General features: G+C 42.8%; 1 protein-coding gene across 4 annotated transcripts in view; it reads right to left on the bottom strand.

Annotated features, from left to right (window-relative positions):
- Positions 1-16,776, bottom strand: part of LOC141197059 (serine/threonine-protein kinase Nek3-like) — a 47,979-nt gene extending 31,203 nt beyond the window's left edge. Inside the window, exons 1-5 of one of the 4 annotated variants that reach the window (XM_073662624.1) lie at positions 16,610-16,776; positions 12,077-12,198; positions 10,791-10,884; positions 4,686-4,783; positions 472-555 (exon numbers count right to left, since the gene is read on the bottom strand). In XM_073662624.1, the coding sequence (XP_073518725.1) occupies positions 472-555; positions 4,686-4,783; positions 10,791-10,884; positions 12,077-12,193 (393 nt within the window). In that variant the 5' untranslated portion in view covers positions 12,194-12,198; positions 16,610-16,776. Of the gene's footprint in view, positions 1-471; positions 556-4,685; positions 4,784-10,790; positions 10,885-12,076; positions 12,199-16,449; positions 16,574-16,609 lie in introns of those variants that run through there. The other 3 variants (XM_073662626.1, XM_073662623.1, XM_073662625.1) reach the window with 3 other exon arrangements.
- Between the last annotated feature and the right edge of the window lie 10,471 nt (positions 16,777-27,247).

The following is a 27,247-nucleotide window of genomic DNA, read 5'->3' as shown; positions in this document are numbered from 1 at the left end:
TAATGTAGATTTAATCCCATAAAATGTTTAAATGGAGTTAAAAAATGATTCTGTTCTCATATATACCGAGTGAATAAGACTAACCTACAATACTAGATACAACCTATGCACAAGAGGGGCGTTGGTTTTGAAAGACAGAGCACCCTATTAATATTACATCCGCAAATGACATTTAAGTATCGTGCAGTGTCAGATTTGGGTGCAGAGGGCCTTCATATATAAAGTACCCATGTTAACACTTTGCGGGTTCTACACATACAGGTTCTGATATGTAATAATCTCCAGCACAAAGTGAATCTCAAAATACAGGTTGTGTGTAGTTTTGTAATTCAGTCCGATTCCATACAATGGAGCTGAGCTGCAATACCAGATATGACCTACGGACAGGTGTGGTGCTGTTTAAAAAAAAAAAAAAGCAAAAAAAAGAACCCAAAACTTTCTAATCAGGACACTCAACATTAACTAGTTCACCTTTGACTTGATGTCCCTGTGCAGCACTCGCTTCTCATGAATATGTTGTACGGCCAGACACATCTGCACAAACCAGTGGACAACCTGTTGCATAATGAAGGAAAAGATGAGATGTAACAGGTTCGGTTCATAAACCATTTAAACCATTCATATTATGTACAGGCAGGACTGGATCATATGGATGGATATACAGTGCATTGTAAAAGTATTTGGCCCCCTTGAACTTTTCTACTTTTTGCCACATTTCTGGCTTCAAACATAAAGATATAAAATTCTAATCTTTTGGGGAAGAATCAACAACAAGTGGGACACAATCGTGAAGTGGAACAAAATTTATTGGATATTTTAAACTTTTTTAACAAATTAAAAACTGAAAAGTGGGCGTGCGATATTATTTGGCCCCTTTACTTTCAGTGCAGCAAACTCACTCCAGAAGTTCAGTGAGGATCTCTGAATGATCCAATGTTGTCCTAAATGACTGGTAATGATAAATAGAATCCACCTGTGTGTAATCAAGTCTCCATATAAATGCACCTGCTCTGTGATAGTCTCAGGGTTCTGTTTCAAGTGCAGAAAGCATCATGAAGACCAAGGAACACACCAGGCAGGTCCGAGATACTGTTGTGGCGAAGTTTAAAGCTGGATTTGGATACAAAAAGATTTCCCAAGTTTTAAACATCTCAAGGAGCACTGTGCAAGCGATCATATTGAAATGGAAGGAGTATCAGACCACTGCAAATCTACCAAGACCCGGCTGTCCCTCTAAACTTTCATCTCGAACAAGGAGAAGACTGATCAAAGATGAAGCCAAAAGGCCCATGATCACTCTGGATGAACTGCAGAGATCTACAGCTGAGGTGGGAGAGGCTGTCCAGAGGACAACAATCAGTCGCACACTGCACAAACCTGGCCTTTATGGAAGAGTGGCAAGAAGAAAGCCATTTCTCAAAGATATCCATAAAAAGTCTCGTTTGAAGTTTGCCACAAGCCACCTGGGAGACCCACCAAACATGTGGAATAAGGTGCTCTGGTCAGATGAAACCAAAATCGAACTTTTTGGCCACAATGCAAAACGATATGTTTGGCGTAAAAGCAACACAGCTCATCACCCTCAAAACACCATCCCCACTGTCAAACATGGTGGTGGCAGCATCATGGTTTGGGCCTGCTTTTCTTCAACAGGGACAGGGAAGATGGTTAAAATTGATGGGAAGATGGACGGAGCCAAATACATTACCATTCTGGAAGAAAACCTGTTGGAGTCTGCAAAAGACCTGAGAATTGTTATGATCTGCTACAGGGACTAAGGAAAGACAGGAGAACTATCCCTACAATAGAACTAAACTAGATCCCTACGATGTAACGGGGAACCTGATCCTGCGATCAGACCCGCTAAAGTCCTCGGCTAGTCTGAACGAAGACCTATAGATGTGAGGGAGGGATCCCTACAAGAACTAGGGACTGGGATAAGTTGGACACCTCCTAGCAGAAATAGTAGCAGTCAAAGACAAACACACAACAAAAAGCATAGAGGTCAGAAGACCTAGCAAAACTAACAGAGAACGGCAACAGAGCACCAAGCTAGCTCAAGAGTAGTAAATACAATGAAGTCCAGCAAGACCAGGAGGGCGGAGCCGGATTAAATAGGCAAAAATGGTCATGTGACCAGCAAACTAAAAAAAACCTAACAGGAGAGTTCTAACAAGAATGGGACGGAGATTCATCTTCCAACAAGACAATGATCCCAAACATAAAGCAAAATCTACAATGGAATGGTTCAAAAATAAACATATCCAGGTGTTAGAATGGCCAAGTCAAAGTCCAGACCTGAATCCAATCGAGAATCTGTGGAAAGAGCTGAAAACTGCTGTTCAGAAACGCCCTCCATCCAACCTCAATGAGCTCGAGCTGTTTTGCTAGGAAGAATGGGCAAGAATTTCAGCAAACCTGATAGAGACATACCCCAAGCAACTTGCAGCTGTAATCGCAGCAAAAGGTAACACTACAAAGTATTAACTCAACAGGGCCGAATAATATTGCACGCCCCACTTTTCAGTTTTTAATTTGTTAAAAAAGTTTAAAATATCCAATAAATTTCGTTCCACTTCACGATTGTGTTCCACTTGTTGTTGATTCTTCCCCAAAAATTTGAATTTGATATCTTTATGTTTGAAGCCAGAAATGTGGCAAAAGATAGAAAAGTTCAAGGGGGCCAAATACTTTCACAATGCACTGTATCTAAATATATATGTAGCCACCCATACCTTACACTTTTGACCATCACTCTAAGTCCATGTTACGCCATTATCTTCATCATCGGGGGCAGTTTTGAGTTCCATGTTTTAGAAAGCACACATGAGAGAGGATGTAATGGTGGTTGACTAAAGATGGGGCTCTACTGTAAGGCTACGTAAAAAAGTTGCAGACAAAACGCAGATTTTGCTGACTATTTTGCTGCTTTTCTTGCTTGATTTTGCTGCATTTTTCAGGCTCCCAAAGTTCTGCTTTGCTTACACCTTGCAAGCATGAACAATACAAGGTGTTAGGCCACCAATGTAAGAAATATGTGAAACCATAAAACATTTTTGTGAAAAAAGGGCAATTTGATTAAATTATTTATTGGAAAAAGTTTTTATGTCTTAAAAAATAGTGACTATTCTGGACAAAAAAATCTGGATTCAAGTATGAAGCACTGCCATGAACTAAGGTTACATGAGTTCATGAAAAAATGCACAATTGCAAATGTAAAACAGTAGGGAAGTTGAATTAGTCAGGCATTGTTAACACATTTGTGGAGCATTGAGTTGGTAGGGCATTCTTTAGTTTCACACATTGGTCAGGCATTGTTTACTTTTGCACATAGTACAGTTTAATTAAATTAGTAATAACAGCCATGCTCATGTGCAGATACCAAGATATTATGGTTTATATTTGGGAAAATCACAAAAATAAATGGGTTTCACATCCTGCTGAACCTGCATTATATAACCAAAAAAGCTGCAAAAACTGATAGCAGCTTTTTTGCACTTACTCAATGCTTTCTACAGGTGAAAAAAACACTGCAAAAATACTGAAAGAATTGACATACTGAAGTTTTCAAAGACATAGTAGTTTTCCAATTCAATCAGGAAAAAAAAACAAGTGTGTGCACATGAGATTTGTGAAATCTCATAGCCTTTGCTGGAACTGTGAAAAGCAGCTTTTAGTTTGCATAAAAATGCAGCCAAAAATGAGCAAAAATGCAACTTGTGAACATCGTCTAACTGTACAAAAAAAAAAACGGCATTGAAAGTCATCATTAAAGGGATGTTATTATGTAAGACTAGAGTAAGCCATCACTTAATGATGATGTATGACTTCTGGGTCCCTCACGAACTCCAAGAATTAAGGGACCACAGCACAGCTTCAGCGTTGTTGGTCACTCGGTTGTGCAGGGAATTACAGCTCTGTCCCATTCACTTCAATGGAGTTGTGCAACAATTTTTTCAGACTAAGTAGGGATCCTTGAGGTTGGACTCCCGACGATGATTAAAGGCTATGGAAACCATTGACAGAAAAAAGAATGTTTACATATATTAATAGCTCTCTTTAGTTAATAAAATTACAGTCTGCAAGCTCTATTTCTTCATTTCAGACCCCCTGTTACGCAGATTGCGCCAAGTTTCAAATTTTTCTCTTGTGGGAGTGTCTGTCCCAGTAATATAGGCACAATGTGAGCTCTGTGTGTATCCAAGGTGCACTAGTCATATATTGGAATGGCATCTATCCTGCAATTATTTCCTCCTTTTTCTATTGTCTGTTTGTTTTTTTCTGCCCTCCCTGAGATACTTTCTCCACTCTACACTGCAGATCTATGTAAAACACCTTCTCCTTCTCTGCTGCTCTCTCTAACACTGTGAGAAGTGAGGGAGAGAGCAGAGAAAACAATCAGGAGCGGAAGAAGACCTGATAAATTTGTAACATTTTTACAGAAGCACAAATATAGTAAAAATCTATGCCTAATTGATCCAAGTTCATTACAAATATTAGTTTGTGGAACTGCCAAAATATGGGAAATTTCAGAAATGGATATCACCATTTCTAATAATTGCAGGTGACATAGCTAACATAAGGCAAGGCATGCAGCTACTAGAAGTGTGGTGGGAAGGAAGTACCGTACTCTCATTCTGAGAGATTGTTCAGTATAATCCCCTATGATTACAACCAATACTCACTGTGTGTTCTGGAAACAGCTTTCCTTTCTGAAGTTTAATGGTCTCCAGCAGATCGCCCTGGTCACAATACTCCATAACGATGTACAGGTGGTCATCCGCTGGTATTATCCAACCATAGGAGGAAATAAAAAATGTCATGTTACAAGTAGTTGATGCTAAAGGTAAGTATTTGGATGAGAAGTAGATCTCAAGCCAATGTTGTGTACTGACATCCATGAAAGCTACCAGGAACAGTAAAAATAAAGGAATTTAGATATGAACCTGGTGGGGATATACTTATGTGCAGAATCTGTAAGGGCAGAGATGCAGTATAAAGTATGGTGATATAAACACAGAAAATGCACAAAGACAGTTCGGTCTTTAATCATGTGCTTTTCTTTGATCTTATTTGGTCTCCTATTACAAATAAAGCTGGGGAATATACAGTATAAATATATCTTCTCTATATCTCATGAGTGTTATGATCTGCTACAGGGACTAAGGAAAGACAGGAGATCTGTCCCTACAATAGAACTAAACTAGATCCCTACGATGTAACGGGGAACCTGATCCTGCGATCAGACCCGCTAAAGTCCTCGGCTAGTCTGTACGAAGACCTATAGATGTGAGGGAGGGATCCCTACAAGAACTAGGGACTGGGATAAGTTGGACACCTCCTAGCAGAAATAGTAGCAGTCAAAGACAAACACACAACAAAAAGCATAGAGGTCAGAAGACCTAACAAAACTAACAGAGAACGGCAACAGAGCACCAAGCTAGCTCAAGAGTAGTAAATACAATGAAGTCCAGCAAGGCCAGCAGGGCGGAGCCGGATTAAATAGGCAAAAATGGTCATGTGACCAGCAAACTAAAAAAAACCTAACAGGAGAGTTCTAACAGTACCCCCTCTTCTAAGAGGATCCTCCGGATCCCCTAGGCCCAGGCTTACCAGGAAACCTCCTGTGAAAAGCTCTGACAAGTCTGGAAGCAGAAACATCATGCGCCCTCACCCATGAGTTATCCTCAGGTCCGAAACCCTTCCAAGCGACGAGATACTGCAAACTCCCTCTATACCGTCTAGAATTTAAGATGCGGGAAATTTCATATTCCCCGTCCTCCACCACCGGAGGAACAGTGGCAGAGGCGTCAACATCCGACACATCAGCTTTTTTCAACAGAGAAACATGAAACACCGGGTTAATCTTCCAGGACGTAGGAACCTCCAACCTAACAGCAGATTGGTTAACTATCTGAAGCACCTTAAAGGGCCCTACGAACTTGGGACCCAATTTTTTAGAAGGAATCCTCAATCGCAGATTCTTAGAGGACAACCAAACCATGTCACCAACAGCAAACAAAACCTCTTGCCGTTTCCTATCAAAGTACCTCTTAGATTTTTTGTTAGCCTCCTGAAGATTACCACGCACATCCGTCCAAACTCTCTCCAAATCACCGGAAAAACTCTCCTCCTCAGGCACAGCCGAAACCAATTCGGAGAATGACCCAAAAGACGGATGTCTCCCAGAACAACAAAAAAAGGCGAACACCCAGCAGAAGAGGATGTATGGTTGTTAAGAGCAAATTCAGCAAGTGGCAGAAACTCAGACCACCCCTCTTGATTGTCTGCCACAAAACAACGCAAGAACTGCTCAACATCCTGGTTCTTCCTTTCTGTCTGGCCATTAGACTCAGGATGATATCCGGATGAAAACGACAAATGAACTCCCAACCTGTCACAAAAGGCACGCCAAAAACGAGCCACGAACTGAGTTCCCCTATCAGAAACAATGTCAGTAGGAACACCATGTAGTCTGACAATTTCCTTGACAAAGGCCTTAGCGAGTGTCTTAGCGCAAGGCAGTTTGATGAAGGGAACCAAGTTACACATCTTGCTAAAACGGTCCACGACCACCCAGATGACCGTGAAACCTTCAGAGGGGGGGAAGGTCAGTAATAAAGTCCATAGCCAGATGTGTCCAAGGTGCACTAGGAACCTCCAGAGGGCAAAGCAACCCCGCAGCAGGAGCATGCGAAGACTTGGATCTAGCACACACAGTACATTGGCGCACCCACTTAATGACTTCCTTCTGCCATCCAGGCCACCAAAAACTGTGACCCACAAGTCTCTTGGTCTCAGAAATTCCGGGATGACCTGCCAACCGAGACTCATGACACTCAACAAACAAATCTCTCCTAAAGGTCCTAGGCACAAACAACCTCCCATGGGGAGTGTTAGATGGGGCATTCTCCTGAGCTTTAAGAATCTCATCCTCCAAAACGGAGTCCAAAGCAGCAATCACAACACCTTCTTGTAAAATGCTCTCCTCTTCCTCCTCAACACCGACCATGGGAGAAAAGCTGCGAGACAAAGCATCCGCTTTAACATTCTTGGTACCCGGGATGTAAGTAACGGAAAAATTAAACCGCGAGAAAAAAAGTGCCCACCTAGCCTGACGGGCATTCAAGCGCTTGGCAGCATCAAGATAGATCAGATTTTTATGATCAGTGAAAACCTGAATGGGAAATTCAGCACCTTCCAAGAGGTGACGCCAGTGTTCAAATGCGAGTTTAATCGCCAGCAATTCCCGATTACCAATATCGTAATTAAGTTCAGTCTCAGAAAATTTTTTCGAAAAAAAGGCACAGGGATGTACTCCATCCTTGTTTTCCTGAGACAACACCGCACCGACCCCCACCGAAGAAGCATCAACCTCAACCAAAAACAGCTTAGTCACATCAGGCTGCATAAGGATGGGAGCAGAGGTGAACCTGTCCTTTAAAAACACAAAAGCTTCAATGGCCTCAGAAGTCCACTGAACCGCATTAGCACCTTTCCTGGTGAGATCGGTCAGCGGTTTGACAATAATAGAAAATTTTTTTATGAATTTTCTGTAATAATTGGCGAAACCCAAAAATCTCTGTATCGATTTCAAACCAATAGGCCTAGGCCATTCCTGCACAGCTTGAACTTTAACCGGGTCTATCTCAAAACCTTCACTGGAGATAATGTAGCCCAAAAAACTAATTCTCTGTACAGCGAACTCACATTTCTCCAGCTTAGCAAAAAGTGAATTGTCCATTAATAACTGTAATACCTCACGTACGCTCCGCCAATGAGACTCCAGATCAGGCGAATAAATCAGAATGTCATCCAAATACACAACCACATTTTTGCCGATTAAAGGTCTAAGGATGTCATAAGATTCTGAAAAAATGCTGGAGCATTGGTAAGACCAAAAGGCATAACCAGATTCTCAAAATGACCCACCGGAGTGTTAAAAGCAGTCTTCCATTCATCACCCTCCTTCATGCGCAACAAATTGTATGCCCCCCGGAGATCAATTTTAGAGAACCACTTGGCCCCCACTAACTGGTTAAATAAATCAGGAATCAATGGCAGTGGGTAAGGATTGCGTACAGTAATTTTATTAATCTCACGAAAGTCCAGACAAGGACGTAAACCGCCATCTTTTTTTTTTTACAAAAAAAAATCCAACAGCCACAGGAGACTTGGAAGGCCTAATGTGACCGGCGGCCAAGCTTGTCTGTATGTATTCCTCCAAAGCCTTTCTCTCAGGAATAGTAAGATTAAATAAACGACTTTTAGGAAGAGTCGCTCCAGGGACAAATTCAATGGTACAATCATAGTCTCTATGGGGAGGCAAAATTTGTGACTCCTCCTCAGAAAAAACTCTCCAAAAATCCTGAATAGGTACAGGTAATTCCCCTTTTTCCACCGCAGCAATACGTCCGTTACAACACTTGTCATAACACTTAGGGCTCCAGGACTTAATTTCATTGGTAGACCAATCCAGTACAGGATTGTGCAATTTTAACCAGGGTAACCCCAATATTACTGGAGAAGGCAAATTATCCAATACCACCAAATCCAAATTCTCTTGATGAATACCATTAATAGTGAGGGGAAATTCACAGACCTTATGAGTAACACTCTTCAAGGGAGAGCCATCAACAGAAACCACAGCAATAGGGGATGACAACGTTTTAGGTTCTAATCTAAGTTTTTCCAAGAATCCCCCATCAATCACATTCAGAGTAGAACCACAATCCACAAATACCCGAAATTCAATTAATCCATCCTGAGCAGCGGTAGTAGCAGATAGGAATACCCCCTTAGAATTTAAACAGGCAATACGTGCATGACTGACCATTTTTTTTTCTTTCTTCATACGAAGCACACAGTTCTTAATAAAATGACCAGAATTTCCGCAATAGAAGCACAAGCCTTCAGAAAGCCTGCGGTCTTTTTCCTGAGAGCGGGGTGCCATCGCCCCAATCTCCATCGGCTCTCCATTGTCAGCACAGACCCTCTCAGGACTCGGAGCTGACATAGCAGAGGATTTGCTCTCATTAACCCTTGCACGCAGTCTCCTGTCCACCCGTATAGCTAATTGCATTGCCTCCTGAAAGTTTCTAGGTGTGGGATAAGCAATCAGTAAATCCTTAACCCTTTCACCTAGCCCTGCAAGAAACAAGCTTTTCAAAGCTGAATCGTTCCACCCCACCTGGGCAGACCACCGACGGAAGTGAGAACAATATTTTTCCACATTACCTGATCCCTGCCTCAAACGTCTCAATTCAGACTCAGCAGATGAGACACGATCAGGATCATCGTACAACAAACCCAAAGCAGAAAAAAAACTATCCACTGATCTAAAGCACGGATCACTAGGTTGGAGAGAGAAGGCCCATCCCTGAGGATCTTTGCGCAAAAGTGACATTATGAACCCTATGCGCTGTGATTCATCACCAGAGGATCCGGGTCTCAAACAAAAATACAATAAACAAGCATTTTTAAAAGAAAAAAAATCTTGTTGTTCGCCAAAAAATAAATCAGGCAGACGTACCTTTGGTTCCACAAAATGTGCTCCAGAACAGCTACTCACGTGTTGTTGGAGCTTGGCCACCTCCAGAGAGAGTCCCTGCAAGCGTTGAGCCAAATCTTGAACCGAGACCATGATGGAAAACTGGAGGTCTTTCCTTAGAGAATTTTTTTTTTTTTTTTTTTTTAGGGCTGGACTTACTGTTATGATCTGCTACAGGGACTAAGGAAAGACAGGAGATCTGTCCCTACAATAGAACTAAACTAGATCCCTACGATGTAACGGGGAACCTGATCCTGTGATCAGACCCGCTAAAGTCCTCGGCTAGTCTGTACGAAGACCTATAGATGTGAGGGAGGGATCCCTACAAGAACTAGGGACTGGGATAAGTTGGACACCTCCTAGCAGAAATAGTAGCAGTCAAAGACAAACACACAACAAAAAGCATAGAGGTCAGAAGACCTAGCAAAACTAACAGAGAACGGCAACAGAGCACCAAGCTAGCTCAAGAGTAGTAAATACAATGAAGTCCAGCAAGGCCAGGAGGGCGGAGCCGGATTAAATAGGCAAAAATGGTCATGTGACCAGCAAACTAAAAAAAACCTAACAGGAGAGTTCTAACAATGAGCTCAGCATGTCTCCTCCTCCGCACTGTCCTGCGGCTGAAGCCTTTCTGTTGTGCTCTGTCTGCAATAGGACAAAACATTGCTAAGTCCTTCCCATTTGTCTAAGTGGGAGGGCTTCAGCCAGCTACCAGCCAAAGATGTAACTGATTAGGAGAAGATTAAAGAGGTTTCCGTAAACCCTTGTCCCTTGGCTGCAATTTAAAAAATAATGTTCTTTACTCACCCTCCCTCGGTCCAGGGCTCAGTCTTTGCCGCTGCTCCTGGTGACTTTAATTGACTGCAGCACTGACAACACGTTGACAGCACTGCAGCCAATTAGTGAGCTCAGCGGCTGAGCAGCATGTGCAGGAAATTCCGCCACAGCCAATAACAGATTGACTGCAGCGGTATTAATGTGATATCAGCGCGGCAGACATCAGGAGCAGCATCAGAGACTCTGTGTTGGACCTGGGGAGGGTGAGTATACAAAAGTTTGTTATAATAAAAAAAAATTGCAGCTAAGGTGGAGGGGTTTTCCACAAACCTTTAATCACCTTTGTTCTCTGCAGAATATCTATAACACTAATGGGGCAAAGCAGATTAACAAACAGTGAGACCTATACAGTAGATATGACAAATACACCAAGTTTAATTTTTCATTCCTAGCTTTAGCGTACCTTCAAATGCCTCCCAAAATTTCACAATATTTGGGTGTTTCATCTTGGCCAGCAGAATTGCTTCTTGCCTGGACTCTTTGATTGCAGCCGAAGACTAGAAAACAAGAGATTACAATAGATTATTATCTTTAGTGCAAAATTGATACTTAATACATGCAAGTAGATAAATAGAATATTATGCGGGGTGGGTGGGTATTATAATAGAGGAAGTGTACACGGGGCGTGGGACATATCATAGTAGAGGAAATAGTGTACAGCTCATAGGAGAATAGTCTGTCTACACAAACCCCCTCTGTGGAGGACTGACGGCACCTCGCTCTCTGTCTGCACAATGTTTTCACAATGTGAAAATAAAGAACCAATGGAGAAGGATTATTTTTTCCAAAGGGCAGACAGGATTCCTCTGCATTTGTACATCTAGTGGTGGATATAAGCAGTGAAGGTCTGATGTGACAAGTTTTGTCCCACTTTGTTACTATCGTTTCATGAAAATACAGCTTCACGGTCCATGCATGGACTATGGTTTTCGGATCAGCCACTGGTCTCCTGACCCCTAACCTTTAAACATTGTAAATGTTGTGACTTTTGACATTTTCACTGCAGTTTTGGGCCACAATGGGAGAAACTCGGGAGGATCCAGAGCTGGTTGGGGTGTGACAACGCCCGTCCAAAAAATTAATTAAAAGAGGCGACATGCCTAATACCAGAAATATTACTCCAGTCCCTGACTGTCATACCATTTCTATCAAGGCACACACTACTGATGAGATGCAGCAAATTCATTAAGTGCTGTGCGCCTCTAAATGAATTAGGCATGTCTTATTCCTGCACACCCCACATTAAGACTGGAGTACAAAATACAAAATACCAGTCTTAAGGGCCTCGATTTGCAAAAAAAAAACATGGAAACTTTTATATGCCCATAGACTATAATGGGTACATGTTCTGTGAAAAACAGACATCTGAATGAGGCCTTATACAAATGAATCCTGTGGAAATCCACAGCTATTCCATCTTGTGTGGATGCGGTTTTAGGAGACATTATTCTGCAGATCCTGGCTGACCAGAGTGGTATAATGTCTGGTAAACCGCTGCAGACCTCATATACTATATTTCAGCTTTATTGCACCTCTCTTGCCCCCACAATTTGGCTACAATGTACTCATTATTATGTACTTAATGTTCCAGGTTCTGGTGAGTTCTTTCCGCTCGGACTCTGCCCCATGGTGCCGTTCACAGCAGTGACACATGTAGTAATAGTGATAATAATGATATTATAATCTCACCTTTGGAAGTCTTATTTCTTTCATTACATACTTATCAGATTTGTTGAGGTCGCAGACTAGAAGAGCTCGACCAAATGACCCCTCTCCAATAACGCTCAGCACCTTGTAGTTCTCCATTGTAACTGAGGAGAAAATGGAAATTATTACTGTATTATGGCAATGTACTGTAATCTGGTCTATAAATCTGTATAATCAGAATAACAGATCTGTCAGATTGTGCTGTAAAATCGCTTGTGATATTGAGACACATTTACTGTTCAGACCTGCAAAAAAGCTGGTTGACAATTCCTCAGAACATACTATAATTAACACTGTAAATAATTTATTACGGGGTTCAAACCCTTTTATAGGATCACTTCAGCATTTTTTTTTTCATTGCACCGTCTGTTAAAGGGGTATTCCCATCTCCAAGATCCTATCCCAATATGTAGTAGGTGTAATAATAATAATATTAGTAGATACCTCCAATCAAAAATGTAGTATAGTTCTTCTGATTTGCTATGTCACTTACACCATGTGCAGGGCATTGCAGTAGCTTAGGTATCCATGGTTATGACCACTCATTGTGACAGTTAGTTGTTAGTGGTAACCATGGATACCTAAGCTACTGCAATGCCCTGCACATGGGGTGAGCGACATAGTGAATCAGAGGAACAGTATTACATTTCTAATTGGAGATATTTGGTAATATTATTTATTATTTTACACCTATTACATATTGGGATAGGATCTTGGAGATGGGAATACCCCTTTAACAATCATTAGTGTGTGTGCAGTGATTGTATTACCATACTTGCCTATCGCCGTCTTCTTTCAACGCCACTCCGGGATCATGTGACTGCATTTGTGACCTGCTGGCTCATATAGCGTCTTGTGTAGAGCAGAGCTCACTTTCTAAATTTAAGTCTATGGGACTCAGAATAAAGTTTGAAGAGCTGAAAGAGTAACCATTGTTTTAATTTTCATTTTGTAAATCAGTAGATCGCCGTGGCTACGGATACCATTCTATGTAGACGGGAGTGATGGGCAGTCCGGCTCTTTTTGGTGATCTGGCTCCACTCTTTTGGATCCTAAATGGATCCCTATTAAATATGTGTTCACAATAGGCGATGCTGCTGAAAACCCCACCCACCCATAGCAAAAACTCCACCTACTTGCAGCCAGCCAATTAAATTGGCGATGGGGTGAAGTTTGGCGTGAGTGGGCGGAATTACGTCCGCCGCACACCATAATTTTACACTCATTGAGAGCCATTCAGAGAATTTAGTGGCTCTCACCGAGGTGACGGCCCCCATCCTTCACAGCAGGGAGCCGGCTCTTTGTCTCGGTTTGAATGACCCATCACTAGTAGATGGAAGGGGGGAGGAGCTAGAGGCAGAGCTCTTCCCTTCTACATAGAATCTTATCAGCAGCAGCTGCCATCTCCTATCTCAGTAATGGGAAAGTCCATCTTTACTGAACACAAATTTTACCTCAGAATTGAGAATTTTGATAATGATTTATGAAATAAAAATTAAAACAACGGTTACGCTTTAAAATGTAAAAAAAACCTAAAAAAAAAGTCTGGCTATGTGCACAAGATTTTTTTTAGGAGGTTTAGGAGAGGAAACTCTTTAAATCCTCCTCAAAAGTGCAAAACTTCTCAAAAAACTTTGAGGTTATGCTCAGTATATTATAAAAAAGAAAACTCTATAAAAAGACTCTGTGTGCAGATAACCACCGTGTGCACACAGTTTTCCAGGAGTTTTTGGACCAGAAACTCTCCAAATCACAAAAAAGTTAGAGTTTCCGCTCAGTTTTTGCTTTGAAAACTCAGCAAAAAAAGCCTCCATGTGTGCATAACCCAAAGAAGGCAAATTTCCTGAAGCATTTTGCACTTGAAGGCTGTGTGCATGGCGTCTTTTAGATCTCGGCACAGCAGCCGAGTTTTCCCAGGCAAGAAGAAAAGTTCAGAAAAGTGCCAGAAGTCATTTTTGCGAGGAGGCTTGGCCAGTGGCTCTGTCGCTGGTGGCTCTTACTCTATACTGTGAAGTATATCTCCATAAACATTCGGATATTTCATTATAGGAGGTTTCAATTACCATCCATTTACTACAAATTAAAGACTACAGCGTGAATGGCAGCTTTTCTATTAAAGGGTTATTCCCATCTTCATAAATGGATACTGTCAGATAAGGATTATAATTCCAAGCAATTTTGTAATTTAATGCTTATTAAACATTTCAGCCATTCTTGAGATATTACCACTTTTGTTAACCCACAGTTGCCTTGGAGACCGACCAACGCTGCAAGACAGTGGAGAACGGACAGTTCTGACAAGCTTTTTTCCTATTGAGCTTGTATGAGCATAGTTTTGAAGCTGCGCAAATTTGTCGGAGTGCGCCGTTAGCTCCAAATCTCGTCCAGCTTCAGAACAGCGTTCACAAGCTACACAGCAGCGGTGGTCGGTCTCCCAGGCAAGGATCTGTAAACAGAACACTTAATATCTCATTAACGGCTACAAATTTTAATAAGAAGTAAATTGCAAAAGTGCTTGTTTTAACAAGCACTATCTGACAAAATACATATATGAGAATGGGAAAAACCTTTTAATATAAGGCTGTGTGCCCACTATCAGGAATGGCAGCGTTTTGGACGCAGCTCACCTGTGCTGCGTCCAAAACGCTGCGTTCCACATTAGGAGCAGAGTGGATGGGTTTATAGATATCCCATGTCCACTATGCTTCTATTTGATGCTGTGTAAATTCACCCACGGTGCGGGTTTACGAGCCTCAGCATGTCAACTTCTATTGCGTAGACACTAGTCTCCGCAACAGAAATTTCCCCAATAGAATGTATTGGATGCAGTAACTCAGCATTGTTCAATGAACACATGCGGATTTACCTGTGTGATTAGAATGCAGCGCTTTGGAAGCAGCAAAAATACACTGCTGTAGCCTGATCGTGGGCACATAGCCTAAGAGGAAAATATTGATTTTCTGTCCTTTAGTTCTGTTAACCGAACCAAAGTAAAAAAAAAAACAGGGTCAGCACACCTGTTAGTATAAGAGCCCATGCACACGATCGATTTTCTTGGACGAGTGCTATCTGTGGTTTTCACGGACAGCACTCGTACCTATGATATTCTATGGGGCTGTGCACATATCTGTTTTTTTTTTCCTCGGATCGAGTGGTACGCATAAAAAAATTGGAGACATGTCCAATTTTGAACCGAGGGTTAGATCAAAATCAGCAATACGAGTCTATGCGTCTGTTAAAAAAAAAAATAGAACAGAGCTCAGATGACATCTGCGTGGGGTCCGATTTTCACGGACTGACAGAATGGAGAGACTTTTTTTTTTTCTATCCACGTACAAGAAAAACTGATCAGAATAATCTGACCGTTTTCTCGGATGTGGAGAATTTGGTAGTTTGAACCTACCCTTGGGCCTCCTTCACACATTCGTGTGGCATCCGTTTTTTTCACGGATATCACACGTACAAATTATAATTTATGATGCTGTGCATATGTTCGTGATTTTACACAGAACGTGTGTCCATGCAAGACCGTTCTTTCCGACAACATGGATGACATTAGCTAATACAAGTCTATGGGTCCGTGAAAAACACGTACAGAACACGGATGGAATCAAAGTGCTGTACGTGTTTATCATTGCAAAGTATAGGAGAAACTTTGTAATTTAATTCTTTTTTTAACCATGCCGAAAAAACACGGATGACACACTGATGGAAAACACTGATGGCACCACTAGTAATTTTTCTTGTACGTGTTTAAAAAAGGATATATGAATGAGGCCAAAGGGTAATATCTAGGTGCACATACAATGTGGTCATTAACAAATATAACCTAGAATAAAAACAATGCATAAAAACCCTATTGTAAGTAAATAGTAATACATGTAAATAATCAAAGGGCACTTACTTGACTTTTTTTCTTTATAAAAAAAAAAAAAGAAATAGCCTAAAAGCCATCCCACCGTGTCAGGTCCAGCTTTGCCCCTGTCTTTTTTGAGGTCCGCTGGCACATAGCGAGGTAAGAAATTAAAAAGACAAAAATACCCTATGTTTCTTACGTGTTATAATTTACTTACTGCAGTGTTTCTATGCATTGCTTTTATTCAAGGTTACTTTAGTTCTATTAGATAGCACTGGATACGGCTTGTTTACGTCATGTTTTGGTACCGTGTTAGCCAGTTTGTGAGAAAGAAAGGGGTGCTAAAACGCTGACAGCAGAGCCGACATTTCGCTGAGCTCCTTGTGCATGTTGATAGCATGGAGACCTAAAATAATCTTGTAGGAATAATTTTAGATTGACTTAGCCCCATGTAAAACTACAAAAAAATTAAATAAAAATAAAACAAAACAAAACCCACACACGCTGTGATATGGCAATCCATTGCAAACTACCAAGCTGTTTCCCCCACACATTCCCATTTCTCCATTGTTTGAGAAGCTGCTGGACACAGCTGAACGTGACCGGTTGTGATGTAGCCAGAAGCACAATGCCCGGATTGTACTGGCAGCAGTTCTTACCAGCAATGTCCAGTGGCTGCCAGCTGTCACCTCCAGGTCATTGGCACTGTGCTGTGTTGCTAGTGATCCCTGTATACACAGGGCTGAGCTGCAGTTGACATTGCACTGACTGGCTGGTAACAGAAGAGCTGCTGTGTTTCCTGGGTGTGATCAGCAGCTCCATCCTCCTTCCTGTCATTTCCCTACTTCTCCTCCCACCATATTTTGTCTGTGCATTTAGGCTGTGTGCCCACGTAGCGTTTTTCAAGCGTTTTTGATGCGGAATTTCCGCAGCGGAAACGCTTGTAAAACGCTTGGTAACCCGCACCCCATGGTCCCCAATGGGATTCCGCAAGTTCTATGCACATGCTGCGGATTTTTCCGCAGCGTTTATGCTGCGTTCAAAAATCCGCAGCATGTCAATTAATTTTGCGTTTCCGCAAGCAGAATTGCCTTTGTCCAATGCATAAAAAACGCAAGGCAATTCCGCATGTGGAAAACGCGTGATAAATGCGCGAAAAATGCGCGATAAACGCGTGCGGAATTCCGCATGCGTTTTTCCGGGAGAGGACTTGCAGAAATGAAGCAGAAATTTTCTGCTTCATAAATGCAACGTGGGCACATAGCCTTAGTGCTGATACTGGAAAGATTTCATTATTCCTGAGAATGCGACTACAAACTCAGCTCTGTGGCTTCTAGACTTTCTTATGCCGGACTAATCTGCCACAGCCGTCTTGTGGGCTAAACACTCGGCAGCACAAACCTGATTCCTGTCCTCATACTTTGGAGCAACCTACTCTACATGGTCCAAAGTATTAGGATGCACCTTAATCATTTAATTCAGTTTTATCATTCAGTCCCATTGCCATAAGTGTCTAAAATCCAGTCCCTTGCTGTGCAAACTGCCTTCACAAATATTTGTTAAAGACTCACTCATTCTAAAGACCTCACTGAATTTGAGATTGCTACTATAATAGGGGCCACCACTGTAATAAGTCCGTTCATGACTGTGAAGACCCGGGGTCTTCCGTGGGTGTACCGCTACTCAGACAATGCAGGGTGAGGATAAAACAGCGTGGCAATACTTTATTGAACCACAAAGTGGACAATAAGCACACAGTACCAGCAAATACCCAAGATGGTACAACATTACACAGTCTCACCCATCCACTCGCCTGGGATAGAACAGCTGTGACTTTGGAGACTTCCATTTCCAACTACCTCAACCAGTGGCCCCCCGCTTCTGGCGGGTCCCCGCAGGGAGGAGGTAGCGGCAAGATTAGGAAGTTAGCAGTCCATCAAGGTACAAGGCCAGGAGACCTGAGGATCCAAATCTGGCCTCTCCAAGAGTTTTCCATGGAGCCAGGCGACTGGTGGGTCCCTCCTGGCAACTCCAAATGTCTCCATGGGTTCTAGGCGACCGGTGAGTACCTCCTAGCAACCCCAAAACAACATATCCATGGGGCCAGGTGAATTCTTTGTCCTCTCCTGGACTCCCCAAAAGGTAACCATGGCTCTCTGATGGTCAATGGAGCAGATCCAAATCTCTCCAGCCAGGGCTGGTACACTTAGGCTAGAATGTAGAATACAAATCCATGTCTCTTTGGATAATGCAATGCAATCCATCTACTTTCCTGAAGAATGTCTCTCATTCTCTTTCTAAGGTCTTTCTGAATATCTGTCCCAAGACTCACTCTGCTTGATTCTGTCTCAAGACTCACTTTGTCTCAGAAGCACATCTCCTTTCTGCTTCTCTGGGCTCAAGTCAGACTCTTACAAAAACTTCTCTGGCTCAGCCCCTGAATGGCGGAACTGCTCTCACCCTCCTCCCCCAAAGCTAAGTGTGCAAATCACATGTCAGAGGTAAAGGTGCAGGGCTCACCTATTATTGAGCTAATCTATTTAGATAGTTGGTATCACAGGGGCTGTTGTAAATATCTGACTTTTAGTACAATTAGCTTATTAGCAAATAACATTGTTTCCAAACCCAAGAGGAGACTGCAATTAGGGTTAGACAAATACTAGTCTGACCTTTAGAAATACACAAACATGTACAAGACAATTTAAACACAATAGTGTATTTCTCTAATAACCCCCCACGACAGCACACAGGAGGATGTAACCCCACCCTAATAGGGACAGGAAATATATATATATATCTCGAAAGATCTTCCAGAGGAAGGTGAACTAAGTCCAGCCCCTGATAACTCCCAACGAGAGAGATATTACTTTCCATCAGATAGTTTGGAGGAACTCCTCATGGCAGTAAGGAGAACTATGGAGGTCGAGGAAGAAAAAGTGCCCCAAACAGTACAGGATCAGATGTTTGGGGGGCTACGTATTAGGCACTTAGTCTTAGAGGAGTGGGAATCTCCAGAAAAGAGATTAAATACCCCTACAGAGTTAAGGGATAGATTTCCTGTAGACAATGAGACGGCAGAATGCTGGTCTGAAGTCCCAAGAGTGGATATCCAGATTGCACGAGTAGCAAAGAAAACCACACTGCCCTTTGAAGATTCCTCTCAATTAAAAGACCCCTTGGAACGCAAAATGGAGGGACTACTCAAAAAATCCTGGGAGACCTCGGCAACACTATTAAGCACCAACGCAGTCTCTACGGGTGTAGCTCGATCAATGGCTCGTTGGCTAGATCAACTGGAGGAGCACCTAGTTTCAGGCACCCCTAGAAAAGACATCTTGGCATCCCTACTGCTTCTACAGAAAGCTACGGGGTTTTTAGCAGACGCCTCTGCTGAATCCGCGAGAGTGGCGGCAAGAGCATCTGGGCTATCAAACGCTGTAAGAAGGGCCCTATGGTTGAAATCCTGGAATGGCGACGTGGCATCAAAAATGAAGTTGTGTTCCATCCCCTTTAAGGGGAAATACATGTTCGGGCCAGCCCTAGGTGATCTTCTAGAGAAGGCCTCAGACAAGAAGAAGGCCCTCTCGGAACCTAGGAATGTGAGGAAGAGGCCTTTTCGTCCCTCCCAAGAGCAGACCCCTCAATATAGGGGTAAAGGCAAAACAGGACGATGGAGCTACCCAAAAGGTAGAGGAGGCAAAAATCTTTTTCTCTCCCAAAACCAGTGTCAGAACAGACCATGACGTCAGGTCAGTCGGGGGCCGCATCTCAAATTTTCTCCCTCAGTGGAAAGAAATCTGCTCAGACTCATGGGTCCTGAGGGTTGTTGAGTTCGGAGTAAAAATAAATTTCTCCTCCTATCCTCCAGAGAGGATAAGGTTAACACTGCTCTCCTCTCAGAGTCGTCAGGCCACCCTGATATCCGGTCTTACAGAGCTATTGTCCTCAGGGGTGATATCCCTGGTTCCTACAAGATAGATAGGCACAGGACATTATTCCAGATTCTTCCTAATAAAAAAAAACAAATGGCTCACACAGAGTTATAATCAATCTAAGGCCACTGAATCCGTATATCCACTACCAACGATTCAAAATGGAATCCATCAGGTCGACTGTCCCCCTGATAGGACTGGACCATGTCATGGCCACAATCGACCTCCAGGATGCATATTGCCACATCCCCATACATCCACTTCACAGGGCCCTCAGTACCAGTACTCCGAGAACATCTACAGTTGACCACTCAGATCCTATCATCTCTGGGCTGGTTAGTGAACCAGAAAAAATCAGATATGGTTCCCTCCATGACAAAAACATTTCTAGGAGTACTATTGGATTCCCACAGCCAGATGTCATTCCTGCCCAAACAAAAACAGGTAATGATAAAAGCAAAAATCAATGTCCTAAAGAGCAGAAGATCAGTATCATTAAGAGATGCCATGTCGGTCCTCGGGTCTATGACATCCTGTATTCAGATGGTGGCCTGGGCTCAGGCGCATACCCGAACATTACAGACCCACATCCTTACGAATTGGGACGGATCCCCATGGTCTCTGAACTGGAGAATCCCTATACCACCACGAGTAAGGACCTCTCTATTCTGGTGGCTGAACGAAAAAAATCTGAACAGAGGAGTACCATGGATCCACAATCCGCTAGTAACCATAAAGGTGGATGCCAGCGAAAAGGGATGGGGAGCCATGGTCTGCCAAGAGCTATTCCAGGGTATATGGACCAAAGAGGTGAGCTCATCAAATTTCAGAGAACTAAAAGCCGTAGAGGAAGTCCTCAGAGCAGCAGAGCCTCTGGTCCAGAAATCTCACATTCAGATATTTTCAGACAATATCACCACAGTAGCCCATCTTCGTCATCAAGGGGGCACAAGATATGAAAGCTTAAAAGCAATCTCAGCAAGAATATTCTCCTGGGCCGAAGAACATCTTCTATCCTTGTCGGCTCTTCATATCAAAGGTTCAGTCAATATCCAGGCCGACTTCTTAAGCAGAACAAAGATTCATCCAGGAGAGTGGAGCCTTAACCCAGACGTCTTCCAGACGTTAGTCGAGAGATGGGGCTATCCAGAGGTAGATCTCTTCGGCGGACACCAGAACGCAAAAGTACCTCAATATTTCTCCCTGGATTCAAACGGCCCTTGCCTGGGCGTGGACGCATTCACTTACAAATGGGAATTCAAACTAGTGTATGCCTTTCCTCCATTACCTATCCTTTCAAAAACCTTACAGAAGATAAGGACCGAAGGGACCAGAGTAATCCTAGTGGCCCCTCGCTGGCCAAAAAGTAGTTGGTTCGGAACGCTGACCAGTCTGAGTGTGGAGAGCCCTCTAATCCTTCCTCCCATCAAGGATCTCCTTCTACAGGGACTGATTCACCATCCGGATCCCGAGAGAATACACCTAACTGCCTGGCTGCTGAATTCCTGATATTAATAACAAGAGGCCTCTCAGAGAAAGTCATCAAAACTCTACAGAAGAGCAGGAAACCTGTAACGAACACCATTTACCATAAGATCTGGAAAACCTTCTTAAGGTGGTGTGCACCCACTCGCCCAGACCCTCATAGGGCTGATGTGGCTCAGATTCTAGACTTTTTACAAGAAGGTCTGGACAAAGGTCTCCGACCTAGTACTCTTAAGGTCCAGGTAGCGGCGTTAAGTTCATACTTCGATCAAAGACTAGTGGAACATCAGTGGGTGAGAAGATTTATGACAGCAGCCACCCGCATCCACCCTAGAGTAACAGACCTGGTTCCCCCCTGGGACCTTAACATTGTTCTGAAAGGGTTAACCCTTCCACCCTTTGAGCCCTTATCAACCATAAGACTGGACAGGCTGACCTGGAAAACGGCTTTCCTGGTGGCAATAACTACAGCCAGAAGAGTGTGTGAACTACAGGCCCTTTTGGTCAACGAACCCTACCTGAGAATCCTGGAAGATCGTCTAAATTTCCAACTTGACCCTTCATGTCTACCTAAGGTGGTCTCAAATTTCCACAGATCTCAGGAGATAATCCTGCCATCTTTTTGTGACAACCCAAAAGACAAAAAAGAGATGGAATTCCACACTCTGGACGTTCGGAGAATAGTACTGCACTATCTTCAGGAAACAGAAGGAAGGAAAGACAAGAACCTATTGTTCATACACAAGGTCCAAACAGAGGAAAGAAAGCAGCAAAATCCACAATAGCCAACTGGATTAAGAGGGCCATTACAAAGGCTTACCAGATCTAGGATCTACCTACTCCAGCGAAGCTCAAGGCCCATTCTACAAGGGCGATATCTGTCTCATGGGCTGAAAAAGCCAGCGCATCCATCGAACAGATTTGCAGAGCTGCCACATGGTCCTCAATTCATACTTTCTCCAAACACTACAGACTAGACCTAATGTCTGTTGGAGATTTAGCCTTCGGAAGGAAGGTCCTTCAGGCTATTGTCCCTCCCTAGTATATCTTTGGTATACCTCCTGTGTGCTGTCGTGGGGGGTTATTAGAGAAAATAGAATTAGACTTACCGGTAAATTCGTTTCTAATAACCCACCACGACAGCACGGGTTATCCCCTCCCCCCTCGCTTATTGTTTCTACGACAGCTTGATCAGTAGAAATAAAAATTTATTTGAAGCATCTATACTCTTGTGGTCCTTTGTAATAACACTGGAGCGAGGATGTGGGAGGGGCTATTTAAACCTCTTCGTATTTCCTGTCCCTATTAGGGTCGGGTTACATCCTCCTGTGTGCTGTCACGGTGGGTTATTAGAAACCGAATTACCGGTAAGTCTAATTCTATTTTCTCTTTGCTTAACAAATCTAGACGTCTGGCTTATTAAGATTTTACTCTGTATCGTCACAATGACATTTCTTCTCTCTTAAATATTCCACCATCATCTTAGTGGTCTTATTGAAAAGTGGACCATGTAGAGTTACAGAGGGTGATCACCAAGTGATGAGGAACAGTGTAGAAAAGTCATCAATGCTCCACTGGCTCTATGACTGAAGAGTTCAAATCTCATCTGGCATTAAAGGAACTTTCCACTTTTGATGACAATTTTTTGTTACTTAAATGCATGTATGTGGGGCTAAAAATCATTTTTACAATTGGGTTGTATTGAAAATTTTGCAATATTTGGGTTTTACAGTTTATTGTAGGAGCTCAGAAAAGTCAGATAGAAGAATGGGGCAACACAGTGGCTCAGTGATTATCACAGTGGTTTTGCAGCGCTGCAATTCTGGGCTCAAATCCCACCAAGGACAACATGTGCAAGGAGTTTGTATGTTCTCCCTGTGTTTGAGTGGGTTTCTTCCCATACTCCAAAGATATTCCGATAGGGAATTTAGATTGTGATGATGATGTCTATAAAGCTCCGTGGAATATGATGGTGCTATAAAAGCAAAGCATTATTGTCAGGGACGTCAGCGTTTACACCGGGGAGATCACACAATATCCCACCGCTGCCGTCACGTTGTCATGATTGACCAGGGATTCATGCACACACGATCCCGATTACTCACTACGTAGTTATCGGCAAGCGCGCAGTGAGCGTATGGCGTATACACGTCCGAATCCCAATGCATGGAATATGTGTATATGCCCCATAGGTCACTGCCAGCTTCACGATAGCCCACTTATTTTTATTCGCTGCCACCACCGACCAAATTTGAAATATAATACAGGTCTGGTCAGACACCTGCGTTCTGATAGCGTATATGGCTTCGGGGGAGGGAACAATTACAGAGCAAAAGAAACAGAACTATTAAATTTTATATTTAATCCAAAAGGGAAGCAGTGTTTATGAAAAATGTACAAAAGATTTCACAAAAGGAGACATTACAATACAGAATATACAGTTTACACCAAAATAAAAAGGATTAATAGAAGACTTACATACTAGACAGATCGCAGAGACGATTCAGTTTAGCTGGAGTTGGGGTGCTCCAATGATTTGACCGTTATCAAACGTGATCCTTTGCTTATAGAATCTATACCTCCCGGCAATGAACACTGACCCCCCCCTTCGGCTGTGTCTTTTATGCAGAAGGGGGAGACCTGCCCACATTCCCCTGTGATGACCTCACGTGGGCTGGGCTCCTGCCTTCATATTTTTATTAGCATATCTGGTTTCTGCGATAATTTCTTGCTGGCTGATCGCAGAAGCCCGAAACTGGTAACATATGTTTCATTATGAATTTACCTTTCTCCAGAGACCACACATGATACAGCTGTGGTCTGTCATTCTGTACTTCTGTGTTACCGCTCCCCGGAAAGGCGTACAGCTGCAGAAAATTATCCATATTGTTCCTTGACAGACACTGCCACTAAAAATATGGGTCCCGTTATTATCGGATGTATGGAACTTCAGATATTCCATATTTTGCGCCGGTGCCGGCCAGACTAAAGATTTCTGTTGAATTCTTCTGAAGTTCTGCGAAAATAACCTTCTCACCTAGATGTAGATTTATCGCTGGCCTGTGTCACTGGAATACACACTTGCATGTTATTTGGATTTGCCACCTCTCTTAGTACTGGCCTCTGCCTCTTAGCCACTTCTCATGTGTGTCTTAATTTGCATAGAAGCCACTGGCCAAAGTGTCAGCTCTTTAGACTCTCAGCTCTGACAAATGGTAGATAGGAGGGGGGATGAGGGCTTTCAGGGGGAGAGAGAAATCCTTAATATTTTCATAATATTTAGGACAGGGGAGAAGAAGGATTTTCAATATTTCCATGACAATTAAAGTAATAAAATTACAAACTCCAGGTCAGACCGACATGGCGAGCTGATGGATGGTTTCTCGTTTAACTCATTTTGCAGCCAGCAATAAACAATACAGTGTAATAGAAGGGAAAATGTACAACATTTTTAATTAAACCCAATTGCAATAATGAAATTTAGTCCCAATTACATGCATTTAACCCATTATCGCCCAATGACGGACATAGCCCGTCATGAGCAGGTGTCAGTTCCTGCACCATGACGTGCTATGCCCATCATGACTTTAAACTGTCACTACGTTTATCTCAAGGCCTGCTAGTGTTGGTATTGTATAAGCGCACATATGGCACCAAAGAGAAAAGAATAATAATATGATGTATCTCCCTTAATAGGCAACAAATATATATGGTACATACAGTACAGACCAAAAGTTTGGACACACCTTCCCATTTAAAGATTTTTCTGTATTTTCATGACTATGAAAATTGTACATTCACACTGAAGGCATCAAAACTATGAATTAACACATGTGGAATTATATACTTAACAAAAAAGTGGGAAAAAACTGACAATATGTCTTATATTCTAGGTTCTTCAAAGTAGCCACCTTTTGCTTTGATGACTGCTTTGCACACTCTTGGCATTCTCTTGATGCGCTTCAAGAGAAAATGGTTTTCACTTCACAAGTGTGCCCTGTCAGGTTTAATAAGTGGGATTTCTTGCCTTATAAATGGGGTTGGGACCATCAGTTGTGTTGTGCAGAAGTCAGGTGGATACACAGCTGATAGTCCTACTGAATAGACTGTTAGAATTTGTATTATGGCAAGAAAAAAGCAGCTAAGTAAAGAAAAACGAGTGGCCATCAATACTTTAAGAAATGAAGGTCAGTCAGTCCGAAAAATTGGGAAAACTTTGAAAGTGTCCCCAAGTGCAGTTGCAAAAACCATCAAGCGCTACAAAGAAACTGGCTCACATGAGGACCGCCCCAGGAAAGGAAGACCAAGAGTCACCTCTGCTTCTGAGGATAAGTTTATCCGAGTCACCAGCCTCAGAAATCGCAGGTTAACAGCAGCTCAGACTAGAGACCAGGTCAATGCCACACAGAGTTCTAGCAGCAGACACATCTCTACAACAACTGTTAAGAGGAGACTGTGCAGCAGGCCTTCATGGTAAATAGCTGCTAGGAAACCACTGCTAAGGACAGGCAACAAGCAGAAGAGACTTGCTTGGACTAAAAAAAACAAGGAATGGACATTAGACCAGTGGAAATCTGTGCTTTGGTCTGATGAGTCCAAATTTGAGATCTTTGGTTCTAACCTCAGTGTTAGAACCCTCCTGTTAGTTTTGCTAGCTTGTGTTTTGCGGTCACGTGACCAGCTGCCTATATATTCCAGCTCCGCCCTTCTGGCTTTGCTGGACTTCAGTGTTGTTTTGACTGTCTCTCTAGCCAGGTGCTTCGGTGCCTATCTCTGTCAGTTCTTGGTCCTCTGGGACCTTTAGTACTTTTTGTCAGTTTGTCCTTTTTGCTCTGCAACAACTTCTGTTTAGGAGGTGTCCCATTTTTGTCCCAGTCCTTAGTTCTTTTAGGGACCCCTCCCTTAATTCTATAGGTCTCCGTTCAGACTAGCCGAGGACGAAGGCGGGTCTGTTCACAAGGAACAGGCAGCCCGCTACATCGTAGGGATTCAGCTTAGTCTTACTGTAGGGACAGCTTTCCCTTATCTTTCCTTAGTTTATGTTACAGATCATAACAGTAAGTCGAGCCCCCCCCAAAAAAACTAAAAGGAAAGAAAATTCGGGGATCAGTATGGTTTCCGTCCAGGATTTGGCTCAACGCCTGCAGGGATTGTCTCTGGAGGTGGCCGAGCTTCAGCAACACGTGAGTAGCTGTCCTGGAGCACATTTTGTTGAACCCAAGGTAGGACTGCCTGATGTTTTTTAAAAATGCTTGTTTGTTATATTTTCATTTGAGACCAAGATCCTCGGGGAATGAATCACAGCGCATTGGTTTTATTATGTCACTTTTGCGCAAAGAACCACAGGGCTGGGCCTTTTCTCTCCTGCCTAATGATCCGTGTTTAAGTTCTGTTGAAGATTTTTTTTCTGCTATGGGGCTATTATATGACGATCCTGATCGAATCTCATCTGCTGAATCAGAACTTAGACGTTTGAATCAGGGGTCAGATGATGTTGAAAATTATTGCACACACTTCAGGAGATGGGCTTCAGAAGTTAAATGGAATGATTCTGCGCTGAAATGTTTATTTCTTGCTGGTCTGAGTGAAAGGGTTACGGATTTGCTTATTGCATTCCCTGCACCTGAGACTCTGCAGGAAGCTATGCAGTTAGCTGTTCGTGTGGACAGGAGACTGAGGTCCAGGGTTAATGATGTAAAGACTCCTGTAACTTCAGGTCCTAGTTCCCAGAAAATCTGCGCTGACAGCGGAGAACCAATGGAGGTGGGGGCATTGTCACTCCGTTCTCAGGAAAGAGATCAGAGATTCGCCGAGGGTTTATGTCTTTATTGTGGTAAAGATGATAATTTGATTAAGTATTGTGAGCGTCGTTTAAGTGAA

This window comes from Phyllobates terribilis, unplaced genomic scaffold (assembly GCF_046119375.1).
Source record: "Phyllobates terribilis strain yellow unplaced genomic scaffold, ASM4611937v1 Scaffold_2__4_contigs__length_985480577, whole genome shotgun sequence".
Classification (NCBI taxonomy): Eukaryota; Metazoa; Chordata; class Amphibia; order Anura; family Dendrobatidae; genus Phyllobates; species Phyllobates terribilis.
Note: the sequence above shows the minus strand (reverse complement) of the source record. Positions and strands in the feature narration are given on the sequence as shown.